The 24,689-nt window shown below is 41.9% G+C and overlaps 1 protein-coding gene across 39 annotated transcripts; it reads left to right on the top strand.

The window, feature by feature from the left end:
* The first annotated feature begins 324 nt into the window (after positions 1 to 324).
* LOC106572880 (tumor protein D54) lies at positions 325 to 24,123 on the top strand. 39 transcript variants are annotated; one of them, XM_014147437.2, is made up of 11 exons: positions 328 to 621; positions 6,526 to 6,722; positions 8,150 to 8,298; positions 9,850 to 9,909; positions 14,377 to 14,424; positions 16,028 to 16,129; positions 18,440 to 18,466; positions 19,256 to 19,297; positions 19,840 to 19,888; positions 21,533 to 21,566; positions 21,844 to 22,191. In XM_014147437.2, exons 1-10 carry the CDS (start codon positions 603 to 605, stop codon positions 21,539 to 21,541), a joined length of 702 nt encoding a protein of 233 aa, XP_014002912.1. In that variant the 5' UTR covers positions 328 to 602; the 3' UTR covers positions 21,542 to 21,566; positions 21,844 to 22,191. The 39 variants fall into 39 exon arrangements, with proteins under 39 accessions (XP_014002903.1, XP_014002928.1, XP_014002914.1 ...); XM_014147436.2 differs by having other exon boundaries at positions 19,253 to 19,297; XM_014147428.2 differs by lacking the exon at positions 21,533 to 21,566 and having other exon boundaries at positions 325 to 621; positions 6,556 to 6,722; positions 19,253 to 19,297; positions 21,844 to 24,123.
* Positions 24,124 to 24,689: the final 566 nt, after the last annotated feature.

Below are 24,689 nucleotides of genomic sequence, written 5' to 3'. Positions count from 1 at the left end.
GTTGGAGCTCAGAACACAAGCATGTCGCTACACTACTACAATAACATCTGATAAATATGTGTATGCGAACAATAAAACATATGATTAGAATAAAAAGAAGAAACTGTAAAAAAAATGGGTTTCCACTAGTTACCACAGCCACAAAGTCAAATTTGGCTCGAAAACAATAATTAAAACAAAAAAATGAGCTTTTCGGTCTTAATTGTAGGTTAGGGTTAGGCATAATGTTAGCAGTGTGGTTAAGGTTATAGTTAGGTTTAAAATCAAATTATAAGGAGATAAAATTGTAGAAATGGGCGGGGTTTATGACTGTGTTGACGAGTGACGCCTTGAACACGTCATCCACAGACGCCGGAAAAGGCGCAAGCTGAAAGTTCATCATCGAGCTGAGGTGGCTTTATTATTGGAGTCGAGTAACTACCTGTTATTTTATCCGTCGCCCTCGACGAATGAGGTTGTTTATTGTTGAGTACTGTCAATCCAGACGTTCTCAGGTTTTCCATTGATTGAGTGGACGGCACTGCTAGCTAGCTAGCCACCACCCTTTTCTCCATTACTAGCTAACGTCGTTCTCGCTCAAAACACTCCGCTCATTCGACGCTATGGACCCCGTTGGTCAAGGTAACGTAAATGACTGATACAATTGTTGAATTTAAGACATATTTGCCAGCTGGCCGTTGGTTTAGGGGGGGGGGGAGTTATTACTATTACTCTTGTTCATGATTGTGTATTGGATATGAACGCAACTTGGGGGGCCCGAAGCAGAAACAGCCGTTCATCTGGAAATGTCATAGGAAGGGGAAAGGAGGGCAGAGATCGAGTTACTGTGATTAAATATCTTTGTTAATCTCATTTAATTTAGTCACCTATCAATTATCTCGTTAATGTAGCTTTTTTTTTTTATAGTTATGCGATTATTCAATTAGCTTTTTTAATGGCTCGTATCTTTTTGTAAACAAAGGCTACTTTGCTTGCTAGCTAGCATGCTAGTTAGTTAACTTAACTGGCTAGACGAACGCAGCCAGGGTGGTTGGTTAACTCGTTTGTTAGCTTGCCAGCTGATATGGTTCAACTGAGTGACACACCTTGGCTGTGTTCCCAATGACCAACAAGGCAATAACAGTACAGTGAACATGTCATACCCCACGAACGATGATGTAGTGCCCCCCACTGGGCCATTGAATTATCGCGTGTGACCACAGATCTATTATGTTGACCAGATACTCAAGTGTCTGCACTAATGGAAAATAAATGTCTTAAAAAAAACATGGAAGCCAGTTAGCCTGTGTACCAGTAGCATATACACTCCCTGTAGTTCATGTCATGTGCAATTTAAAATAAAAACGCCACCTGCTGGAGAAGACAGATTTTGGGCCAAGTTATCCCTCTCGCTTTGCCTCTTCTCCTCTGGTCTGACTAACACATTTCAGTGAATTACTATAGCACCCCTCCATGGGTCAATCAGTGTAATTTTGTTAAATGCCGGAGCTCTATGGCAAGACTCAACAATCGCTCAAGTTTCTTCAAAATCGGGCCAGTGCTGCTGAGATTGCGTGCGACTAACGGCGAGACGGATGATGACTGATCCACAGTCCCCTCCCTGATATCACCGCGGGGGGGGGGCAATTATGCCAGGGCGGTGGCAATTAGCCTAGCTATCGAATTGTTTGATTAGCTAACGTTACATAATGTTAGTTAGCTTAGTGGTTAGATGTATTTCCCTCTAAAGGCATCCGCATATATAGGTTTGGTTTGCTCCTAGTTGAGGAACGCTCAACTCTGTTCTCTTATCAAGGCGGAGTTGAGTTGATAACTGGTCACGATTTTGCTAGCAACAACATTGTCCCCATTAGTTGATACTTGTAATAATGTCCATTCTGGAAAGGCTTAACGTGTACAACTGCGTTCCTTCCACCGGGGTGGTGAAATACTAACAATCGCACTGAGGCAGAGCAACAGAAATGGGGGATTTGGCGGTTGTATTTTATACGAAAAAAAAAAAAAAGTATTAAACATTTATGGCAATTTAGCTAGTTAGCTTGCTGTTTGCTAGCTAATTTGTCCTATTTAGCTAGCTTGCTGTTTGCTGGCTAATTTGTCCTGGGATATAAACAGACTTATTTTACCTGAAATGTACAAGGTCCTCTACTCCGACAATTAATCCACACATAAAACGGTCAACGGAATTGTTTCTAGTCATATCTCCTCCTTCCAGGCTTTTTCATCTTTGAACTTATATGGTGATTGGCATCTAAACTTTCATAGTATTACCACAACGACCGGCAAAACAGTTCGTCTTTCAATCACCCACGTGGGTATAACCAATGAGGAGATGGCACGTGGGTACCTGCTTCTATAAACCAATGAGGAGATGGGAGAGGCAGGACTTGCAGTGCGATCTGCATCAGAAATAGAAAGGATTTCTATTTTAGCTCTGGGCAACGCAGACGCTTGTTGGCGCGCGTGAGCAGTGTGGGTGCAATAATTGAATAACAGATTTCTAAATTTATTTTGCAACGCGAGCAGTGTGGTCAGCCTATTAAGACCTTCAATTGAAAAACTAGGGGGGAAAAACGGCAATATTACTGTTTATCTCGCTTGAGTCACCGTAACAACAACCCTGCCAGAAACGGTTCCTCAAAATAGGCCGAATTAATCCAAGATAAATCAAGAAAGAGGATATTAATTTTGACGCTTTTCCGAAGAGGTCTTAGTCGCACAATTTTACATCTCACTAAGATGTTTGGTGCGATATTTCTCAAGTGAAAAAATGTGCATGAAAACTAGTCTTCTCTCGTTGAATGAACATGAACACTTAATGTTCCCACTCCAACTAAGAGTAGTACTGTTGACCAATCCCAGACGAAGGGGTGTAAACTTCATTTCTAACGGATATTTTCATATGTCGTGCACATTTTGAGAACGGTGTGTTGCGCTAATTGCATTTTGGAACATGTGCTTACTGTTGAGCTTGTAATATGAAGAAGTGAAACTATTAACATTCTAAACGGTCTGAGCCGTTGCATCGGTTTCATTGCTTAATGAGAATTTTTTAATTCTGTGCAGTGGGTGTATGAATTTTGGATCTGTCGTCCCAGAGTCTGTCCCATTGTCTTTTTTGAACCGTAGACCCAAGGACGACGGGGCCCTAAATTTCAAGCCCTGGAGGTAGTTATTTTATAAGAACATACACATATTTGGTTATAATTGTAATATTTTATAGGGTACCGAGGGTGGCCAATCATCCTCCAGGAGAGCCTTAAAGGGGCAGTGTTGTATTTTGAGACTGGCTTGAGTATGCGAAGAAGCCAATAGGCAGTGCAGCCTAAATTTGTCTGATTCTTTATGGTGAACAATTTTGTGGTTCCTTGCATAATAGAATGATGTAAAATTGTGTTACAGACCTTTTTTTGTTGTTGGGACAAGTATAAATATAATTTATTTAACCTTTTATTTAACTAGGCAAGTCAGTTAAGAACAAATTCTTATTTTACAATGATGGCCTACCCTGGCCAAACCCTCCCCTAATGACGCTAGGCCAATTGTGCACCACCCTATGGGACTCACGGCCAGTTGTGATACAGCCCGGGATCGAACCAGGGTCTGTAGTGACTCCTATAGCACTGAGTTAAAAATCTGTCTTACTTGTCCGAAGGGGAAGTGGCACAAAAAAAAAAGGTCAATCACTAGCTAGCTTTCCATCCAGTTGGCGACAGATTTCCACGGAAATATTTTTTAAATCTGCATAAAGAAAATATGCTCATTTTCCCACCAGTGGTGTGTTTCCACCAAACAACAGACTTGTTGTGGATAAAAATCTGTGTGTGCTGGTTTTTATTCGGTACAATGTGTTTACATCGCAAGTTTACTTTCATGTGGTTATTATATTAATATTTGCACGTAAAGACATTTCCACCACCATTTGTTGCATAATACATTTTATAGACAGATTCCACCATGTCAAACAAACAAATTATCTGTCGGCATTTTATAAAATTGTACCAAAATGTTATAAGTGTAATTTATTATATATACACAGTGTATTCAGACCTCTTCATTTTTTCCCCCTACATTTTGTACATTACAGCCTTGTTCTAAATGGATTTAAAAAAAAATATCTTCAATCTACACACAACACCCCATAATGATGAAGCAAAAACAGGTTTATTGAATTTTTTGCAACCAAAAAAAACCAGCTGAACCCTATGTAGTGCACTATATAGGGAATAGGGTGCCATTTGGGACTCTAGCTTAGCCCAGTTCACTCAACTGATAGAGAGACACTAATGGCCATTTAAAAGGCTGCTGCTTCCGTGGTGGGCTAGTTCTTCTGGCTAGTTCTTCTGGCTAGTTCTTCTGGCTGGTTCTTCTGGCTAGTTCTTCTGGCTGGTTCTTCTGGCTGGTTCTTCTGGCTGGTTCTTCTGGCTAGTTCTTCTTAGAAGAACGTTTAGGCTTAACTGTGTTATCCTCACTCTCCCCCTGGAGTCTTCTGCTTTTGACGGCACTAAGCCCTTTCTCACATTGTCTCTGTTTTTCAATCTCCTTATCCATTTCTGTAGCTTCCTGTCTCTCTGTAGCTTCCTGTAACCAGGTTTCCATCCAACCTTTTTTTATGAGAGTACGCCGGATAAAAAGTCACGACAGGCCTGATAGAAACAGCAAATTTGTCTGTGAACTTTCAAAATGTCAACAAAACAGAATGCCTTAGGCAAGGTGGGATCGTTTATTCAGTGAAATGGTGGCGGAAATATCTATGCGCAAATATTGATATAATAACCATCATACCGAAGTACACTTGGAGGTCACGTGATGATTGTGCCTTCGGAGCGAATTTACACCTCTTGACTTTTCCACATCTTGTTGTTAGCCTGAATTTAGAAATATATTTTATGTCACTGGTCTACACCTATTACCCCATAATGTCAAAGTGGAATTGTGTTTTTCATACATTTCTACAAATTAATTATAAATGGAAAAGCTGAAATATCATCAGTCAAGTATTCTACACCTTTGTTATGGCAAGCCTAAATGCGTTCGGCGTAAAAATGTACTTAACAAGTTGCATGGACTTGCTCCGTGTGCAGAAATAGTGTTTAACATGAATAACTACCTCATATCTGTGCCCCACACATACAATTAAGGGTTGTCAGTCAAACGGTGAATTTCAACCACAGAGACCAGGGAGGTTTTCCATTGCCTCACAAAGAAGGGCACCTATTGGTAGATGGGTAAAATTAAAAAAGCAGACATTGAATATCCCTTTGAGCACAGTGAAGTTATTAATTACACTTTGGATGGTGTATCAATACACTCAGTCACTACAAAGACACAGGCGTCCTTCCTAACTTAGTTGCTGGAGAGGAAGGAAATCGCTCATTGAGGCCAATGGTGACTTTTTAAAACAGAGTTTTTAATTGCTGTGAGAACTGAGGATGGATCAACAACATTGTAGTTACTCCACCATACTAACCTAAATGACAAAGTGAAAAGGAGGAAGCTTGGACAGAATATTCCAAAACATGCATCCTGCACTAAAGTAAAACAACACAAGCTAATTGTTTGTTCTGAATACAGTGTTATGTTTGGGGCAAATCCGATACAACACATTACTGCATCATTTTTCTTCCACTTTGACATTTTTTTTAGTATTTTGGGGAGATTGCTGACACACACAATGGCTATTTATATCCAATTTAGTCCTGCTTTGTAACACAGTGGAAAAGTCTTGGTGTGAATACTTTCTGAAGGCCCTGTATATTGTGTAGTCCTCCCACATTATACAAAGTGATGCTTGATGCTCCTTTCTACTACATAATAATCTGGTGAGATGATGCTTGACTACCGTTTGACAAATAAATAAAAAAATCTCGCTCTTATCCATAATATCATCATGTAAATGTAGGTCGTCTATACCTGCCACTCGGGCTCCTGAGTGGCACAGCGGTTCTAAGGCACTGCATCTCAGTGCTAGAGGCGTCACTACAGACACCCTGGTTCAAATCCAGGCTTTATCACATCCGGCTGTGATTGGGAGTCCCATAGGGCGGCGCACAACTGGCCTAACGTTGTCTGGGTTTGGCCCGGGGGGGGGTAGGCCGTCATTGTAAAATAAGAATTTATTCTTGACTTGCCTCGTTTTAAAAACCTAATCTGCGAGCTGTTGACTAGAGCCAACGTGCCAAGACTAGACTGGGCACATTCCCTATATAACACATTGCTTGTGACAATGCGATGGAAACCCCATTTGACTTTATATTTTATTAAACCGCAAAAGTTATTTTCTTGTGCACTATGTCATCACATCCTTTGATCTGCAACAAGTCAAATTGATTGAAACATCTCTGGTGGGAAAATGTGCATTTACATTTATTTTTGTTGTTGAATATTCATATGAAGTTCTGTCACCATGGAAACCTAGCTAGTTGTGACTAAAGACATTACGGGTGAAGATGCAGATGTCTAGTGCTCTTACTGTTGATGGCGTTAACACTTCAATCAATTCAAGGCCTTCTACTCTCATCCCAGCATGCCCCCACTTTCTCTCTCTTGAACCAGACATCAACCTGAACTCCCCCAACAAGGGCCTGGGCCCCACAGGAGGAGTGGACTCCCTAACGGGTGTCTCCATGGAAGGGGGAGCCACGGGAGTAGCAGCCGTCAACACGCTGCCCCCAGGGCTCACAGAGGAAGAGGCCGAGGAGCTCTACTCTGAGCTAGGCAAGGTAGGCCCTGTTGTCCTGTCTGTTGGGGTTAAGGTTAGAGGTAGCCATGGGCGTAGCAGCCGTCAACATGCTGCCCCCAGGGCTCACGGAGGAGGCAGTGGAGCTCCACACTCAACTAGCCATGCTAGGGTCCTGTGTCTTCATCCGTCTGTCTCTGTCGTCCTGTCTGTTGGTCTGAGCTCACCAATGTAGGTCCTGTTGTCCCCAGAGTTTGGTTTACTAATAATCTATTCCACAAACATTTGAGGAACTCCGTTTCAGGCAATGGGGACACTGAACAAAATTATAAACACAACATGTCAAGTTTTGGTCCTATGTTTCATGAGCTGAAATAAAAGATCCCAGAAATGTTCCATACGCACAAAAAGCGTTTTTTTCCCCCCCCCCTAAAGTGTTGTGCAGAAATTTGTTTACATCCCTGTTAGTATTTCTCCTTTGCCAAGATAATCCATCCACCTGACAGGAAGTGGCATATCAAGAAGCTGATTTAAACGGCATGATCATTACACAGGTGCACCAAAGATTTTTATATCTAAGATAGACCACAGCCTGTCCTTTCCAATAGGAACAAATGAGTCATATTGGGCAAAACAAGTATGGCATGGTGTGGGTGAGCAGGTGAGCAGTTCGCTGATGTCAACGTTGTGAACAGAGTGCCCCATGGTGGGGTTATGGTATGGGCAGGTATAAGCTACAGACAACGAACACCATTGCATTTTATCGATGGCAATTTGAATGTATAGAGAGCGATACCATGATGAGATCCTGAGGCTCGTTGTCGTGACATTTATCCACCACCATCGCCTAATGTTTCAGCATGATAATGCACGGCCCCGTGTGACAAGGATCTGTACACAATTACTGAAAGCTAAAAATGTCCCAGTTCTTCCATGGCCTGCATACTCACCAGACATGTCACCCATTGAGCATGTTTGGGGTGCTCTGGATAGTTGTGTACAACAGCGTGTTCTAGTTCCTGCCAATATCCAGAAACTTCGCACAGCCATTGAAGAGGAGTGGGACAACATTCCACAGGCTACAATCAACAGCCTGATCAACTCTATGTGAAGGAGATGTGTTGCACTGCATGAGGTGGTCACACCAGATACTGACTGGTTTTCTGATCCACGACCCTACCTTTGTTTTAACGCATCTTTGACCAACATATGCATGTCTGTATTTCTATTCATGTGAAATCTATAGATTAGGGCCTAATTTATTTCAATTGACTTATGTCCTTATGTGAACTGTAACTCAGTTAAAATCTTTGAAATTGTTGCATTTTATATTTTTTTTCAATGTAGTTTGCGTGCTTTGAGACTATTCACCCAAGAAGAATGTCTCTTCAGTTAACCACACATGACAGACACTGGGGGGGGGGAGGGGCCAGGAATTGACCTCTGACCTCTCCTGTGTGTTGCTGTCAGGTGGAGGAGGAGATCAACACCCTGAGACAGGTGCTCCTGGCCAAAGAGAGACATTCTGCCGATCTGAAGAGGAAGCTGGGGCTGAGCCCCCTCAACGAGCTCAAACAGAACCTCACCAAGGGATGGCAGGATGTCCAGACCTCCAATGCGTAAGTATCCTTCAAAAATTATGTTCAAATCCTTTGTTTTTTTTTTTTTAACCAAGTCAAAATAGAAGGGTGAAACATCTTTTTAATGTTTTTAAATTTTCAGTATGAGTCATTGTAACAGATTTTATTTATTTTTTTTTTTTAATGACCGAAGATAAAACCACAACCTGTCGTTTTTCAATGGGAGAAAATGTGTCCTAGTGAGCAGAGCCAAGTATGAGCTAGGAGTGGGGAAAATGGGAGTAAAGGAAATGCACTCCATATTTCCTTTAGGGAACGCCTACTCTGAAGTGCACGTGTGCAGTAACTCAATTCGCCCTTGCACTCGTAAACAACAAAACATTTTATACTTTTGGAAAAGGTTTAAATCTACAAAACTTAGTCTACTCTGTTCATACCAGATTTTACTTTTGAGAACTGAAAACTGGATTGCGATCCAATGTTTAATCGATGGCAAAAATTAGCAGAATGTCGGCCCAAATCCATCTTCTCCCACTGCCGGCCACTGGGCTTCCTCTCGTCACCATATTTGGTAGTGAGGGGAAACGCCGACTGGATGCTTCACATTTTAAACATCCGACAAAACATCTGGCTCATTATTCTGTCTGTGGTAGGAGCTACTGGATTATTCCCTTCTCAGATATCTTATCAACCTACTGTAATTTCCGGACTATTGAGCGCACCTACAAGCCGCACCCACTGAATTTAAAAAAAAAAAATACTATTTTGAACATAAATAAGCCGCACATGTCTATAAGCCGCAGGTGCCTACCGGTACATTGAAACAAATTAACTTTACACAGGCTTTAACATACGAAACACGGCTTGTAACAAAAGCTTACGAAACACGCTGTAACAAAAATAAATAGGCTTTAACGAAACACGGCTTGTAACAAACAATTAGCAGTAAACAGTAGCCTACCAAGAAAGTCATTGCTCCAGACCAAGCTCCCGTGCAGCAGCTCTATTTCCTTTTCCAACAGCCAGATCAATCGCCTTCAACTTGAAAGCTGCATCATATGCATTTCTCCGTGTCTTTGCCATGATGAGGGTGACAAAATGACTACCGTAATCAGAATGATGGGAAGTTTGAGAGTGCTCGATTTAATCTAAACAGTAAACAAAAAAGTTGTTTGACCTTAACCCGTTCGGCAATTTCATTGGTCTAATGAAAGCTTCATGACGCCAAAAAACTGAGCACGTCACAGAATGTATTTTTTAATTTTTGTAAAAAAAATTTTATTTGAAAGTGGGAAAAATCCATATTAGCCGCGTCATTGTTTAAGCCGCGAGGTTCAAAGCGTGGGGGGTAAAAAGTAGCGGCTTATAGTCCGGAAATTACGGTAAGCCTCTTACAAATGCTTGACTCTTACTATAGGGTTGGGCTGTGCTAGCCTGGTTACCTTTCTGGAACCGTTCTGGAAATGACAAGGTGAATAGAAAATGATCTAAGCCAGCACGTTTACGGTCTGAATCAGGCGACAGACAGACGGCTAACCCGGGGCACACCGCTGAGCTGTACATCTCTAACCCCAGTCTCTGTTTTTCTAGCTATGTCAGAACCACTGAGAAACTTGGCGAGTGGAATGAGAAAGTTACCGGTTCAGAGTTGTGAGTGTCTCCTGTTTTTACTGCTCAATCGATCGCCACCTGTCGCCTGCAACTAGTGTGTTTGCGCTCCCTTCCCCCCTCTCTCTCTCTCTCTCTCTGCTCAGAACTTTAGTGACATAGCTGCTGTATCTCACCATTTTATTATAACACCTGTCTTTGTCTGTAGGGAGCATGTTAGTTTCCTCTGCCTGCTACTTGTGAATACTCCCATTCCCCCGTGAATCTGTTTTATAAAGGACTGTTATTTAATAATACAGAGGGCTTTAACGTCACAGAAAGATGTAGTTTAATTTGCTTCTTTTTTTCAGTGTCGTGATGTAGTGGTAAAAACAAGTGGGTAAAAGTAATTCTACTGTTTACTGTCAGTGCATTTTTCCTCGAAAGGTGGGTGAACTGTAGTGCCAAAAAAATACGTCTGGTTAAACTGTGCTTACTTGCATTTATCCTCCACGACACCACTGGTTGTAACGAAGTTAACCCTGGGCCACGTTCAGTAGGCAGACGTTGTAGAACAGTTTTGAATAGTTATTAGTAGAGCTGACATGATTCCTTATTCTACAATTGTCAGAGAAGCTTGTCTTGTTCTACATTTTTATAGATGCTTATTTCAATCTGAATGTTCCACTAATTTATGCCTTTCAGATTGTGCCCGGGGGGGCTGTAACTGTTGAAAGATGTAGTTTTTAATTAGCTTTCTTTTTTTCAGTGTCGTGATGTAGTGGTAAAAACAAGTGGATAAAAGTAATTCTCCTGTTTACTGTCAATGTGTTTTCCTCAAAAAGTGGGTAAACTGTAGTGCCAAAAAAATACATTTATGCCCTTCTGATTGTGCCCCTGGGGGGCTGTAACTGTTGTATTGGAGTCTAGACTAACTCTTAACCCGTTCTCTTTCTGTCAGAACTCCAAGAGCCAGTTTCCCGGACACAGATTCAGCCTAATTCAGCACTGAAAAGCAATACATTGATCCTCGATTGACAATGCTTTTTTTTTTTTGTCCACGACTGGGCTTGATCTGTTTCCGGGAAACCAGCACCAAGAGCCTGCTATACAAGGCTGGGAACTGGTCTGTAGGTCCAGCTCTACTCTAAAGCATGAAACGCACTGAGAATCTCACTGCTGATAAAACAACCTCTCTCTGTGTTAAGTACCTTTCTCTTGCTCTAACGGAAGTACCTGCTGCGTTCCGACCCAGTAGTGACGAACCTGCCACTTCTACTTGTAGAATAGCAATGCTTGTCAGTGGTCAACAACTTGACTTTGAGCCAATCAGAGAGCACGTACCCCCACGTGGGGGAGCCAACAGGAGTGACAACAAAAAGGAAAAGAGACGCCATTTTGTCTGTTCATCCACGGTTAAATATCCTGAGCCAGTCACACTTCATATATAATATGGGATGGTAGCTAGCTAAGAGAGGACATTTTGTATGTTCATCCACGGTTAAATATCCTGAGCCAGTCACACTTCATATATAATATAGGCTATGGGATGGTAGAAATTGTGTCGCTGGTCTACACACAATGCCCTGTAATGTCATAGGGGAATTGTGTTTTTTTATTTTTACTGTCTTGAGTCAGTAAGTGTTAAACCACTTTTTATGGCAAGCCTAAATATGTTCAGGAGTAAAAATGTGCTTAACAAGTCACATAATAAGTTGCAGGGACTCACTCCGTGTGCAATAATAGTGTTTAACATGATTTTTGAATAGCTACCTCATCTCTGTACCCTACACATAATTATCTGTAAGGTCGAGCAGTGAATTTTAAACACATATTCAACTACAAAGACCAGGGAGGTTTTCTAATAACTAGCAAAGAAGGGCACTTATTGGTAGATGGGTAAAATAAAAAAAGCAGACATTGAAAGGACAAGGGAGTTATTTTTAGGATAAACAGAATAGAGCTAAGCAGAGGTAAAATCGTAGAGGAAAACCTGGTTTTCTGCTTTCCAACACACTTGGAGACAAATTCACTTTTTCAGTTAAATTACATTTCTGTATTTAATTTTCAATAAATGAGCTAACATGTCTAAAAACATGTTTTAAACTGGCATTATGGGGTATTCTGTGTAGATGGGTGAGATTTTTATTTAATCTGTTTTGAATTCAGGCTGTAACACAACAAAATGTGGAATAAGTCGAGGGTAATAAATACTTTCTGAAGGCACGGTATGTTGCGCTAGCGAATATGCTAATGTTGGCTAACTAAACATTTGGTACTGGCAGTATGGGATTATGGAGAGTGAATAGAGTAGTTTATTTGTTATCTTGCTAGGTAGTTATCTACCTGTGGCCATCTGGCTAGTGTCAACTAGGGCTTTCTACAAAATGACAACATTAGCGACGCTAGCTAACATTGAAATGTTAATTATTTTATATATATGCTCGGCTTTTTAGCAGATGCTTTTATCAAAAGCGACTTCATTTATTTGTGAATACATTTTATGTATGGGTGGTCCCGGGAATTGAACCCACTACATTGGCGTTTTTATAAGCTACAATCTAGACCATAAGCAACGCACGGACAAGTATTACCAAACAACGCTACTGCCTCCTTCTGGTTTGGAGTATTTTTAGGAGGCTGACGACTTCAAGGTCATTGCTGTGTGACCACGAGATTTCCTGCCGACTCTACTTAGATCTCTGAACAGAGTATCGGCAGTCAAACGTTTCTTACTCCTTACCGGTGTAGGATTATCCAATGAGCCACGAAGGAGCTAAAGCTGTAGGCCCATCTCAAAATGATCCTTTTTGATCGGTAGCTAGCTAGCCAGCTAGCAATGAGTCACCATCACATTGACGTCTGTCAGTCTTCTATCAGTTCCTTTTTCCCCTTGTACTATATTTCATACTAAAAAGCAGGGAACTTCCTTGCCCTAAGCTTCTCAGTGTTAAGGTGACATCCTCTGAGCCAACAACCAATATTTGTTTTTACACTTCTGTTATTAGTTTGGTGGCAGTTTGTGCTTAACTAGGGAAACGGGGAGGGGGGGGGCATGGGACTGTTTCCCCCCCCTTCCATGCTACGGTATTTATATCCTACATCTTATGTGAAGAGGTAGTAAAACTAACCTTCTCACACTACCACTGTTGCTACAGCAACAAAAAAAATTCTGGGTGGCTGAAGGCTTACATTAACAGGCTTGGTAAGTGGCTTATTTGTGAGCTATCTTGCACTGTCCTTTCAGTATACATACATGCACCAAAAAAATGGTTTGTTAACAGGATTGTGTGGGCGAGGAATGGAATGCGGGAGAGAGAGAAACACCAACAGAGAGAGCTAGTTGGCTATGTGTCTGTGTGCACCTGTGAGGTTGAATTGGGACCAGACACATTTTGAAAAGCCAACTGACATTTACTCCTGAGGTACTGACCTGTTGCACCCTCTACAACCACTGTGATTATTATTATTTCACCCTGCTGGTCATCTGTGAACAATCTGGCTTTAATGGCCATGTACATTTATAATCTCCACCCGGCACAGCCAGGAGAGGACTGGCCACCTCTCAGATCCTGCTTCCTCTCTAGGTTTGGTCCCGTGTGGCTGTTGGTAGAGCATGGTGTTTGCAACACCAGGGTTGTGGGTTCGATTCCCACGGGGGACCACTACGGGGAAGAAAAATGTATGAAATGTATGCATTCACTACTGTAAGTCGCTCTGGATAAGAGCATCTGCTAAATGACTAAAATGTAAAAATGTAGGTTTCTTCCTAGGTTCCTGCCTCTTTTCTAGGGAGTTTTTCTGAGATACTGTGCTTCTAAATCTGCATTGTTTGGGTTTTTTTTAGGCTGGGTTTCTGTATAAGCACTTTGTAGAAAGGGCTTTATAAATACATTTTGATTTTTGTATCAGTATTTACAGATATAGAAGAAAGTAAAGTGTTTATTTGGCCTATATTTAGCAAGACTGCAGCTATGTTATGTATTGCTTTCCAGTTTCCTTTCTAGTCAGCAGAAACTTGGCCACATCCTCATTTCCATTCAGGCAACCGACAAACAGGATCTGCAGGATACCACAAATTCCATGTTTTGTTTCAGGCACTGTTTGGTTTGTGCTTAAAATGAACGACTTATCAAACTGTCTGCTGCATCTGATGCTGGATACTCTTTGACGTGTTGCTAAGTGAGTTCTAATCCCTAAACACAGAGTAGTATAACCCCTGTTATGTACTCGAAGAACTAGAAATTCTGCAGAATTGGTTATTTGTCACGTCTGCAAATTCTCTGGCAACATTTCTGGTGGATATTCCTGCATATATATATATATATATATATATATATATATTTTTTTTTTTTTTTTTACTACGTCGTGACAACCGTGACACTATTAATCAAGATTTTGAAATTGTGTGTGAAGTCCAATTTCATATAAACTTCATAAGTCTAACTTGCCCTTTCCTTCCATGTAAAAATTCAGTATTTAAAAAAAAAATAAAAATTAAATGTTCAATGTCGCACTGTGTGTCCGTAGATATCTGACAGCGTCTGCCACTTTGGATGACATTGCCCAATCTGAAGCGTGAGTTAATATATACATTACATTTTTGTTGTTTAATTTGTTTACGTTGGTTTCAGCAGGGATAAAGGGGCTTCTGACTGTTCATTCCATTTGCTTGGAGGGAGAGGGTGGAGTTCTGTCTGACCATGCTTCTGTTTGGCTGGTGGTGTGTGTGTGTGTGTGGATGGTGAGGGGTTTCAGTGGGTTTGATGGTAGCTTCTCTCTGTATTGGTTCTTTAGGGGCCCTGTTCCTCAACTGCAGCCCTGGAGTCCCTCGTCCCCCCCCCCCTCAAAATGTCACATTTTTGGCTTAGCCTTGCACATGCCAACATTATTATTATTATTATTATTATAGCTTGTGTGGGGCAACAACATAAGTTGTTGGTTACTTGAGGACTGAAGTTGAGGCTGTTTTCTTTTCTTTGTCCGACTGGAGGCCTCGTCTAGCTGAATGCCTTCTTAGTCATCACGTCTCCTGCAAACTCTGACCTGCTTTACAACGTGTAACAATCACTGATTGTCCACTAGCTGTATAGTTTCTCCAACTGTGTTTTTCACTATTATCAAACCGTTATCAATACCTTTTTTTTTTTTTTTTTTTGTATTGGTCAGTCTGAATAGAAATCGATCTTAAGGGATGAAGACGAGGATTTAGACCCTCTAGACTTGTGTAGTGAATGGCTGTCTAGTAAGAGATGCTTGCTCTATCAGGGTGATTTAACCCTTCACACCACGCTGGAGACAGTCTCCACCTCTACTCAGTCTGTCTGGGTGGGTGGAGCGCCACCCCTGTACAGGCCTAACAGCCAAACGTTGAGGGATATCTGTATACGATGGGATTATAAAATATTATGGACACGTTTTTCAATTTATAGTACCATTTAAAATAACCTTTTTTTTTTTGAGAGAGAGAGCGTTTTAGGCTGCTGCGTTGTGCGATTGATCCACCCACCCTGTTGAACTTAAATACTGTACACGGGGTCGGTGGTCCGCCTCACCCTACTGAACACATACGGGGTCGGAGGTCTGCCTCGCCACACGGGGTCGGTGGTAGTGTAATGTAGGCATACAGTAGAGAAGGCCTTAACTGCATGACAGTCTTTTGTCTTTGTCCCTTATAACTTACTGGCTGTCAATGAAGCCATTTTAATATCTTTTTCAATCAAACCATTGAGAGGAGGCCTAATGCTTAATTAAATGTTCTTGGTAGAGACATTGGTCACCTATTGGATACAAGCTGTTGCTGTTTTTCTCTTCACTTGTTTCCTCTGTATTTCTGCAGGCTTGTATTTGTCCTATATGGCTGTTCATTAGTCAGACAGTCAAAGGCTGTGTCAGCCCAATTCTGATGTTTTGTCAAAGGAGCTGATCTGATTGGTCAAAAGACCAATTAGTGGAAACGTATCAGAATTGGGCTTCCCTGTTTTTTTTTTTTTAAAGGCGGCTTTTGTCTGTGATTTAACTCCTTATTGGCTGACTTCCTTCTGCTTAATCTGTTCTAAACCAAGTGAGGCTGGTTTTCAGTCATGTTCTAAGGAGATTCCCTTCTCTCTCTTCTGTCTACCATCTACTTCCATCGCTCTCCCTCCCTTTATTTTCTTCTCTCTCCCCCATCCCCTTACAGGTATAAGAAGACTTCTGAGACCCTGTCTGTGGCTGGACAGAAGACCACTGCTGCCTTCTCCACCATGGGCACTGCCCTCAGCAGGAAACTGGGAGACATGAGGTACAGACCAAGACACAAAATGGCCGCTGCCAGTCCGTCCTGTAGAACAAGGGTGGCAAACCATAGAAATAGAATTACTAGAATTAAAAAAGCCACCATGGGGCACTCTGTTCACAACGTTGAAGTCAGCAAACTGTTCGCCCACATAACGCCATACATGTGGTTGTGAGGCCGGTTAGACCTACTGACAAATTCTCTAAAACGACGTTGGCTTATGGTAGAGAAATGAACATTCAATTCTCTGGCAACATTTCTGGTGGATATTCCTGCAGTCAGCATGCCAATTGCACGCTCCATCGACGTGAGCCATCTGTGACATTGTATTCTGTGACAGATCTGCCCATTTTAGTGGCCTTTTATTGTCCCCCAGCACAAGGTGCTCCTGTGTAATGATCATGCTGTTTAATCAGCTTCTTGATATGCCACACCTGTCAGGTGGATGAATTATCTTGGCAAATGAGAAATGCTCACTAACAGGGATGTAAACACATTTCTGCATCAACATTTTTGAGAAGATTTTTTGTGTGAATAGAACATTTCTGGGATCTTCTATTTCAGCTCATGAAACATGGGACCAACACTTTACATGTTGACTTTATATTTTTGTTCAGCGTAGATACTAGCTGTGGTGATGCCGTTGGGGCCATACTTTTTACAGCTATGTTGAAGATGCCTTTTATAATTCAAATCAACCCTGTGTCATTCATGTTATAAATATGTTAAATAATCCCATCTGTCCATTCATCACCTACACTTTAATCACCCTCCTAATTGTGTACTAACTCTAGTATCTAAGGGAACTTGGGAATATGCTTGTTCATTAACATTTTAACGTTTCCAAGTCCACTTCAGTGTGTGTGAGACTGTGTTGGCATCCCCCCCGCTCTAGCCGCGTTTCCAGCTCCGTTACCCCCCCGCTCTAGCCGCGTTTCCAGCTCCGTTACCCCCCCCCCGCTCTAGCCGCGTTTCCAGCTCCGTTACCCCCCCCCGCTCTAGCCGCGTTTCCAGCTCCGTTACCCCCCCGCTCTAGCCGCGTTTCCAGCTCCGTTACCCCCCGCTCTAGCCGCGTTTCCAGCTCCGTTACCCCCCCGCTCTAGCCGGCGTTTCCAGCTCCGTTACCCCCCGCTCTAGCCGCGTTTCCAGCTCCGTTACCCCCCGCTCTAGCCGCGTTTCCAGCTCCGTTACCCCCCCGCTCTAGCCGCGTTTCCAGCTCCGTTACCCCCCGCTCTAGCCGCGTTTCCAGCTCCGTTACCCCCCCGCTCTAGCCGCGTTTCCAGCTCCGTTACCCCCCCCGCTCTAGCCGCGTTTCCAGCTCCGTTACCCCCCGCTCTAGCCGCGTTTCCAGCTCCGTTACCCCCCCCGCTCTAGCCGCGTTTCCAGCTCCGTTACCCCCCCGCTCTAGCCGCGTTTCCAGCGCCGTTACCCCCCGCTCTAGCCGCGTTTCTAGCCGCGTTTCCAGCGCCGTTACCCCCGCTCTAGCCGCGTTTCCAGCGCCGTTACCCCCGCTCTAGCCGCCTTTCTAGCCGCGTTTCCAGCGCCGTTACCCCCCCGCTCTAGCCGCGTTTCCAGCGCCGTTACCCCCCGCTCTAGCCGCGCGTTTCTAGCCGCGTTTCCAGCGCCGTTACCCCCCGCTCTAGCCGCGTTTCCAGCGCCGTTACCCCCGCTCTAGCCGCGTTTCTAGCCGCGTTTCCAGCTCCGTTACCCCCGCTCTAGCCGCGTTTCCAGCGCCGTTACCTCGTTCTTGCAACAATACTTCATTTCCTGCCTGTCTGTATCAATGTGTCTTATGACCTTCCCTTTGGCTTGTTCTGTTTGTCTCATTTGATCTTTTTTTTGTTTGTCATTTTCATCTATCCATTATCACCAAGCCTGACTAAGTGATTTTCCTGATAATGGGTCCTAACACCCTACAGCAGGGCTGCATGACATGTGCCCCTGTTCAATGCCATCTAACATGTAACCACCATTGCTGACAGATTTGGCAACAACAAAAAATGGCTGACCTGCGTACATTTTCTTTGTCCCTTTTTAAAATCATATCAACATATGGTGGTGTCCCAAATGGCTCCCGTTTCCCTACACAGTGCACTACTTTTGACCTGAACCTTATGGTCAAAAGTGATGCACTAAATTTTGGGTGCCATGCCATCTCTAGGACACTTCCTCTGCAAGCGGCCTCCTTGCAACCCTGCCCTACAGTAGCTTATCTATGCCCCAACCTGAGGCTAGTTCTGCTCGACCCACCACTGCTTGTTCCTCACCCTGTTTTCGTTTTTCCTGTGTTTTTTAATTGCTGCGACTGGTCTACAGAGCGCTGCCTTTCTCAAACTCCTTTGGGTAAGAGTACTCTGCTGCTGCTGGGACCTGAAACATCCCAATTAGCTACTTGATCAACTTCTACAGCAGATCTGTCCAGTAAATACAGCTAGTCTGTATGCTGCTCTGCTGCAGAAGTTCATTCATTTTTAACTTTATTGAATGCTAATTTGTCATCCCTCTTGCTGTTATGATCATGAATATCCTATTGATTATTATTTTGGAGGAAATCAGTTTCCCTGCATATATGAGTATGACTGTTAAATCTGATTGTTTGACTGAAGTGGCCACCAGGGGGCAGTGTCCTCAACTTGCACAGACTTGTCTGCAGACATTCTTTAACTGTTGGTTTAACTGGCTGTCTGCTCTTTTAATCTTTCTGTCCCATAGAGATAGTTAGAAGAAGCAACATTGTATGTCTCATTAGGGTGTCTGTGAGCGCATGGGCAGTGCCATTGAGGCCATCTCCATTTTGAAGTAGTCCATTTTTTTAATTTTTTTTCTTCTACTTCTGAGTTTGTAAACAAACTGAAAGGGTGCATACTGTCATATGGAGTGTTTGAACAGGTATAAAGCCATGGTTGCTGATTTAGTCACCTGCAGTGAGGGAATGTTGTCTGATCCCTCCTGACGACCTGGTTGGCATCATGTGATCATTACCTCTGACTACTTCAAAATGGTGAAAGTTATCAATGGCGCAACCCAATGCTAAAACGGGCTTTTGGAGTCGAGAGTCCTCTCTCTCGCTCTCTGCTTGGCTCCTAACACTCACACTTCCTTGTCTCCTTCCCTTTAACGCTTGCAAAGTAGCAACTACTCCATCCGCCAATCGATAAGTATGCCAACGATGAGGTAAATTGGCTCACAACACTTTTTTTTAAAAAGATTATAGTTAACTATTTATTTTATTGATCACTTTAATGAAATTAGGCATTTTAGATTAACAGTTGTTGTGTGGTCTTGTTTGGTGTTTTTAAATAAAATAATTCTGCTTTTGTAATTGGAAGATTGCTGGTAATCAGAATTGTAGAGTCTCACACACAATACAGAGTTGACTCCATATTTTTAGTTTTTTTAAGGAACTCTCTAGACAAGCGCATGACCAGATGATGTGTAAAGATGTCATGTCCATCAGTTTAACCCTGGATTTAAGGAATCCATCTGGTGGTTGAGCATCTTTAGTACTCTAAATGTACCTTAATTAACCCCTTTATAGGAGAGGACTATTTTAGCATCCGGGGGTTTCTATCGTGAATGAACACTTGTGAAAGTTGTATTTTTGTTGCTTAGTCAGTGATATTCCTATGTGCTCATGTGTAGACTTATTTTTTTGTTATTTTATTATTATTTTTTTATTATTTTTTTGCTTGAATGTTTTGTAATCTGTTTTGCAGAAACTCTCCTACCTTCAAGTCGTTCGAGGACAAAGTTGGGAACATCAAGGTGAGCTAAAAGTGGTTCATGGGCAGACTGTCGGTGTACTGCGTCAGGGATCACTTTTGCTAGCCAATTCATCAGGGTCCCCCTCATATCAGAACACAACTTTAAGAGTGTGATTTTTTTTTTTTTTTTAATCGCATACAAGCAGTTTTACTATGACTTCTACAGTGCACGGCCTGACTAAGTCTCAGGCCCTGGGAAATAACATTTTAAAGGGTCCATCTTGGCATCAGAGAGAATGTTGCCGTTTTTAAAGCTTATTTCTTGTAATTCTTTATGTTTTGTCAGTGTCACTTGCAGTTTTAAGCTTAGATTCTGATACTTTTGTATACTTTTTAGCCAGTAGTTCTGAAAGTAACGCTCACGAACAAAGTCGTCCCCCGACTATTGGGTACTACGCCGTTGCTGTCTTTGCTGTGTACACTGAGCCGTTGGGCCGGCCCTGCAACCTCATTTGATAACGCTGGGCCGGCCTCTTGCTCACTGTCACTCAAATTCAAGGGGCCGAAGCTCATTGGCTAGAACTTGAATTTCTTGGAGGCTGGCCCACGTTTGGGGGCATGTAGGGAAAATGGCACGGCACACCTTCAAGAAAAGTCACTTTCAAACTAGTGTTTATTTTGTGGTTAATTGAAGTGAAACAGTAATCCTGCTCATAGATTATGCATGTATGAATTACAGACCCATCCAGCCCTAAACGGGAGCTTTAAAATGTGTGTGTGTGTCGCTAAAGAACTGGCTAACGTCTTTTAACATTTGTGCATTTATGTTCAAAAACTAACATTTGGGAAAATACCAGAATTGTATTATTGTGGATACCAATATCCCCTGCGAGCCTCCCAGGCCCATGTTTATCTAAGGCTTAAGAACGTAAACTGTGGAAGAATAATATTGTATCCTCTTAAACTTTTTCCATGGATCCCTTGTCCAAAAATGTGTTCAATCTGTTATTACTTGCAATATTACAAAAAATATATATATCAATATTTTTTTACGTCTAGTCGCGGATCCCCTACAGGACCTGAACCCAACTTTGACAACCTCTTATACTAGTAGTCGCTGACGTAACAACTCCATTTTGAACTGGAATGTACCAACAACAAGCCATGTCAAATGGAAAAGTATATTTTTCTAGTTTGTATGTTATTCTTTTTTTCTCCATTTGTATCTGCATTGTGCACTAACAGCATATTTTTGCTGTGCTGCCAACAAGTGTACCCTACAAATGAGTTGGAGGTTATAAATGCTTCTATAAACTGAGTGGTTCGAGACCTGAATGCTGATTGGCTGAAAGCCATGGTGTATATGAGACCATAAACCATTGCTATGACACATTTTATTTTTACTGCTCTAATTACGTTGGTTACCAGTTCATAATAGCAATAAGGCACCTCGGGGGTTTGTGGTATATGGCCAATATACCACGGCTAAGGGCTGTATCCAGGCACTCCATGTTGCGTTGTGCGTAAAGAACAGCCCATAGCCGTGGTATATTGGCCATATACCACACCCCCTCGTGCCTTATTGCTTAAGTATCCTACTTGTTTATTTTTATATTGGATTATTCTCAACTGTCTCTCAAACACCACTTCTTTTTTCTCTTTAATGACTGTCTCCCTGACGATTGGCCATCTATTCTGTTCACAGTTGGGCTGATTTGTGTCCCTGCGCTGCAGCACAGGTAAACAACACGTGGCTGGGGGAGTTGATAGAATTGTACCTAGTATTTACTGACGGGCTTGTTTTGGGTTATTGTTAGATTGTATTCTAGCTTGGTGTCACCCTCGAGAGTTTGTCACATTTTAAAAAATAATTTACTGGTGCTGCAGCACAGGCATTTTTTTAAAGTGTGAAACTTCTTAACAGATGCACTGCTTCTTTTGAATGAAATGACTTCTGGGAAGATTTGACCATCACGTTGATACCAGACCATTCTTTTCCCTTCCCTCGTCCTTCAGTACATGGTGGTTGGACCCAGAGGTAACGGAGAAGCTGTCCAGTCCCCGACCGAAACAACTAACCCCGTTCAGGACAACGCACCCTTCTGAAGCTCCTCCTTCCGCTCTTATCACCGGGACTGTGACGACATCATCATCACTGAGTGACCCTTGACCTGTGACATCACCCTCCACACCATATGCCATTACTCACTACTGCCTCCCACCTCAGTTACCTATAGCCCAGTCCTAAATGGGGCCCTTGGCTCCTAGGCCCTTGTGAAGATCTGGATAGATGTAAACAATATGACAATTCCACCTATCCTATGAGAAGGTGGAGCCACTAGCATATTGTTTAAACCTATCTGATTTGTTGCCAGATTGCTTACGCCTATGTAGTCAATTTCAGCTCTACACAACTGCCTCTGGGGTTAAGGGTCGATCTAGAATCTCCCTCAGCCTCTTCGCCTACTAAAAGCATGTGCATATCATCTCAATCGACCGCAAAGGACAACAGGTTACACAACATCAAATCACCACCGCTTGTAAAAAAAAAAAAAAAACTGTTAAACCATTTTGTATTATAAAACTATTTTACACTGCTTTGCATAATGTTTTTACATAACTTTTAGCTATATGTAAAATATATATGAATAGATATATTGTAAACAATACTGCAAGTCGGCATTTATCAGTAGGTAAGGCGGATGGAGAGTCTCGAGGAAACACGAGTGCAAAAAAAATAAATTAAAAAAAAAAGTGTCCAAAAGAAGAATAAAAACACTATGAATACAACAACAATCTCTGTTTTGTTCCCTGCTGGGCATTTACTTCAGTTGATTTTTCTACACTGAATAGAATGTGAAGCAAAGCTTTGCTGTATAGCTACCTGGCGAATGTAGAAACGGTCTTCTGGTCTTGTTCTTTCACTCTTATTGCTTTGTTTTACATTGCTGGTAGAAACTTTTCACTTTTTGGTGGTTTTTTTTTCTCTCCCCTTTTTTTTTTTTTTAAGTTGTGGAAGAGGGTTTTAAAGGTTTTTTTTTTTTAAATCACTCTTTATGTGTAGGCTCACTGCTAATGTGCCACATCTGAAATGATCTACTGTGAAATACAGTCCAGACATTCTGACATTATTATAAGAAGAATTGTCCCCATGCCCCACACACACACACGTGAATGATGTATACATTTGTCTCGTGCACACACCATACACTCCCACAGACCCCGACTAATGTCACTGTTATGATCACCAACACTTCCTGTTTCAGCCAGTGTGGACTAATCCAGCCTTTTAACGCGGATGATCAACTAGCTGTAACCGATTATCCTGCCACAACCTTCAACACAACCTTCAACAGCTGCTGTTGGTTTGGTAGCACCGTCCACTTTTTGTTATTTTCAACATGAAGTACCTACTTCAGATTTGTTTATTATTTTGCCTGATTTTTAGTCTTTCTATCCAGGGGATTAATGTTCATTTTGTCTTTTATCTATACTAAAGTATTTTACAACAAGTATCTTTGTGTTCATTTTTAGTAGTCATACTTGGGTGATGTATTTGAGATTATTTTTTTTCTCTCTTGGGTGGAGTATAAGAGTCATTTTGTATTTAAGTGCCATCTGTAAATCGTTGATTTTAATAAACCTACCTGTTAGATTTCTCTCAAGAGAATCCTAAAGTTCAGATTTATTATGTTGCCCATTTTAGCTGTTGCACATGCAGCAGCTACTCTTCCTGGAGTCTACATAAAACTAAATATATGACCGAGTACAGAACCGTTGTAGACGACAAAAGAAGATAATATTACATTTAATTAAAATAACAGTACAGATACTGGTATCCCAGATCCAGAGACTCTCCGTTGAGAATACTTTAGTCCAGGACTGGTCTGTATCTGTGTCGGCAGACCGGCCCTCACAGGCAGCCTAATTCGGATATTTTGGCCAATTATTGTTAAAAGATCTGATCTGATTGGTCAAAAGACCAACTTAGCGGCAAAATATCAGAATTGGGCTGCCTGAGTAAACACTTAAGTACAGTAGGTTTCTATTGTCTCTGGTTATGACATGGCAAGGAGAAAGGCATATATGTAACTTGTGTTGAGCTGCAAATACATGTTTGGGTCAAATGCAAAAAAAAAATTGCAACGGGGTGAACGAATGAATATATAATTGCTTTATTTAGGGCGTGAGCCTAGTTGTAGACATTAAAGGGATCAGATAGGCGAATGTTGTCATTTAAAACAAAAAGTGGTTTGTCATATGTTTGGATTTCAATAAAGCATCCCTTTAAATAAAGGGGAGAGTGGTGTGGTTTTAGTGTTTCAATTGAGGCAATTTTATTTGACCTCCGCAGGTCATAAAGGAAGGATTTCCTATCCGAGTTAAGCGTGTGTAAATGGAACGTAATTCCCTTTATGAACGTTTCTCTCTACATGTATTCCGACATTGAAGTCAAGCATGAGAATAGCACGATATTCACCCGCTATTTGCTTAGGGTGGAGATCAAAGAAATGAAGGTGTGGCGGACGTGTGTCTACAGTTACACCATATTCTGACCTTTACTTAATTCCCTCCACCTTTACTCAGTGGTGTGTATTCATGGATCAAATCAAACTTTTCACATGTGCTGAATACAACAAGTGTAGACCTTACCGTGAAATGCTTACTTACAAGGCCTTAACAGTGCAGTTCAAAGAAATAGTTAAGAAAATATTTACCAAAAAAGTTACAAAAAAATACAAAATAACAAAAAATTACAAAATAACAATATGGCTATATTCAGGGGGGGTATAGATATAGATGTACTATTGTAAAGTGGTTGTTCCACTGGATATCATAAGGTGAATGCACCAATTTGTAAA

The sequence above is a fragment of the Salmo salar genome, chromosome ssa15 (genome assembly GCF_905237065.1).
Source record: "Salmo salar chromosome ssa15, Ssal_v3.1, whole genome shotgun sequence".
NCBI classification, from domain to species: domain Eukaryota; kingdom Metazoa; phylum Chordata; class Actinopteri; order Salmoniformes; family Salmonidae; genus Salmo; species Salmo salar.
The sequence above is the reverse complement of the archived record's forward strand: the minus strand, read 5'-3'. Positions and strand labels throughout refer to the sequence as shown.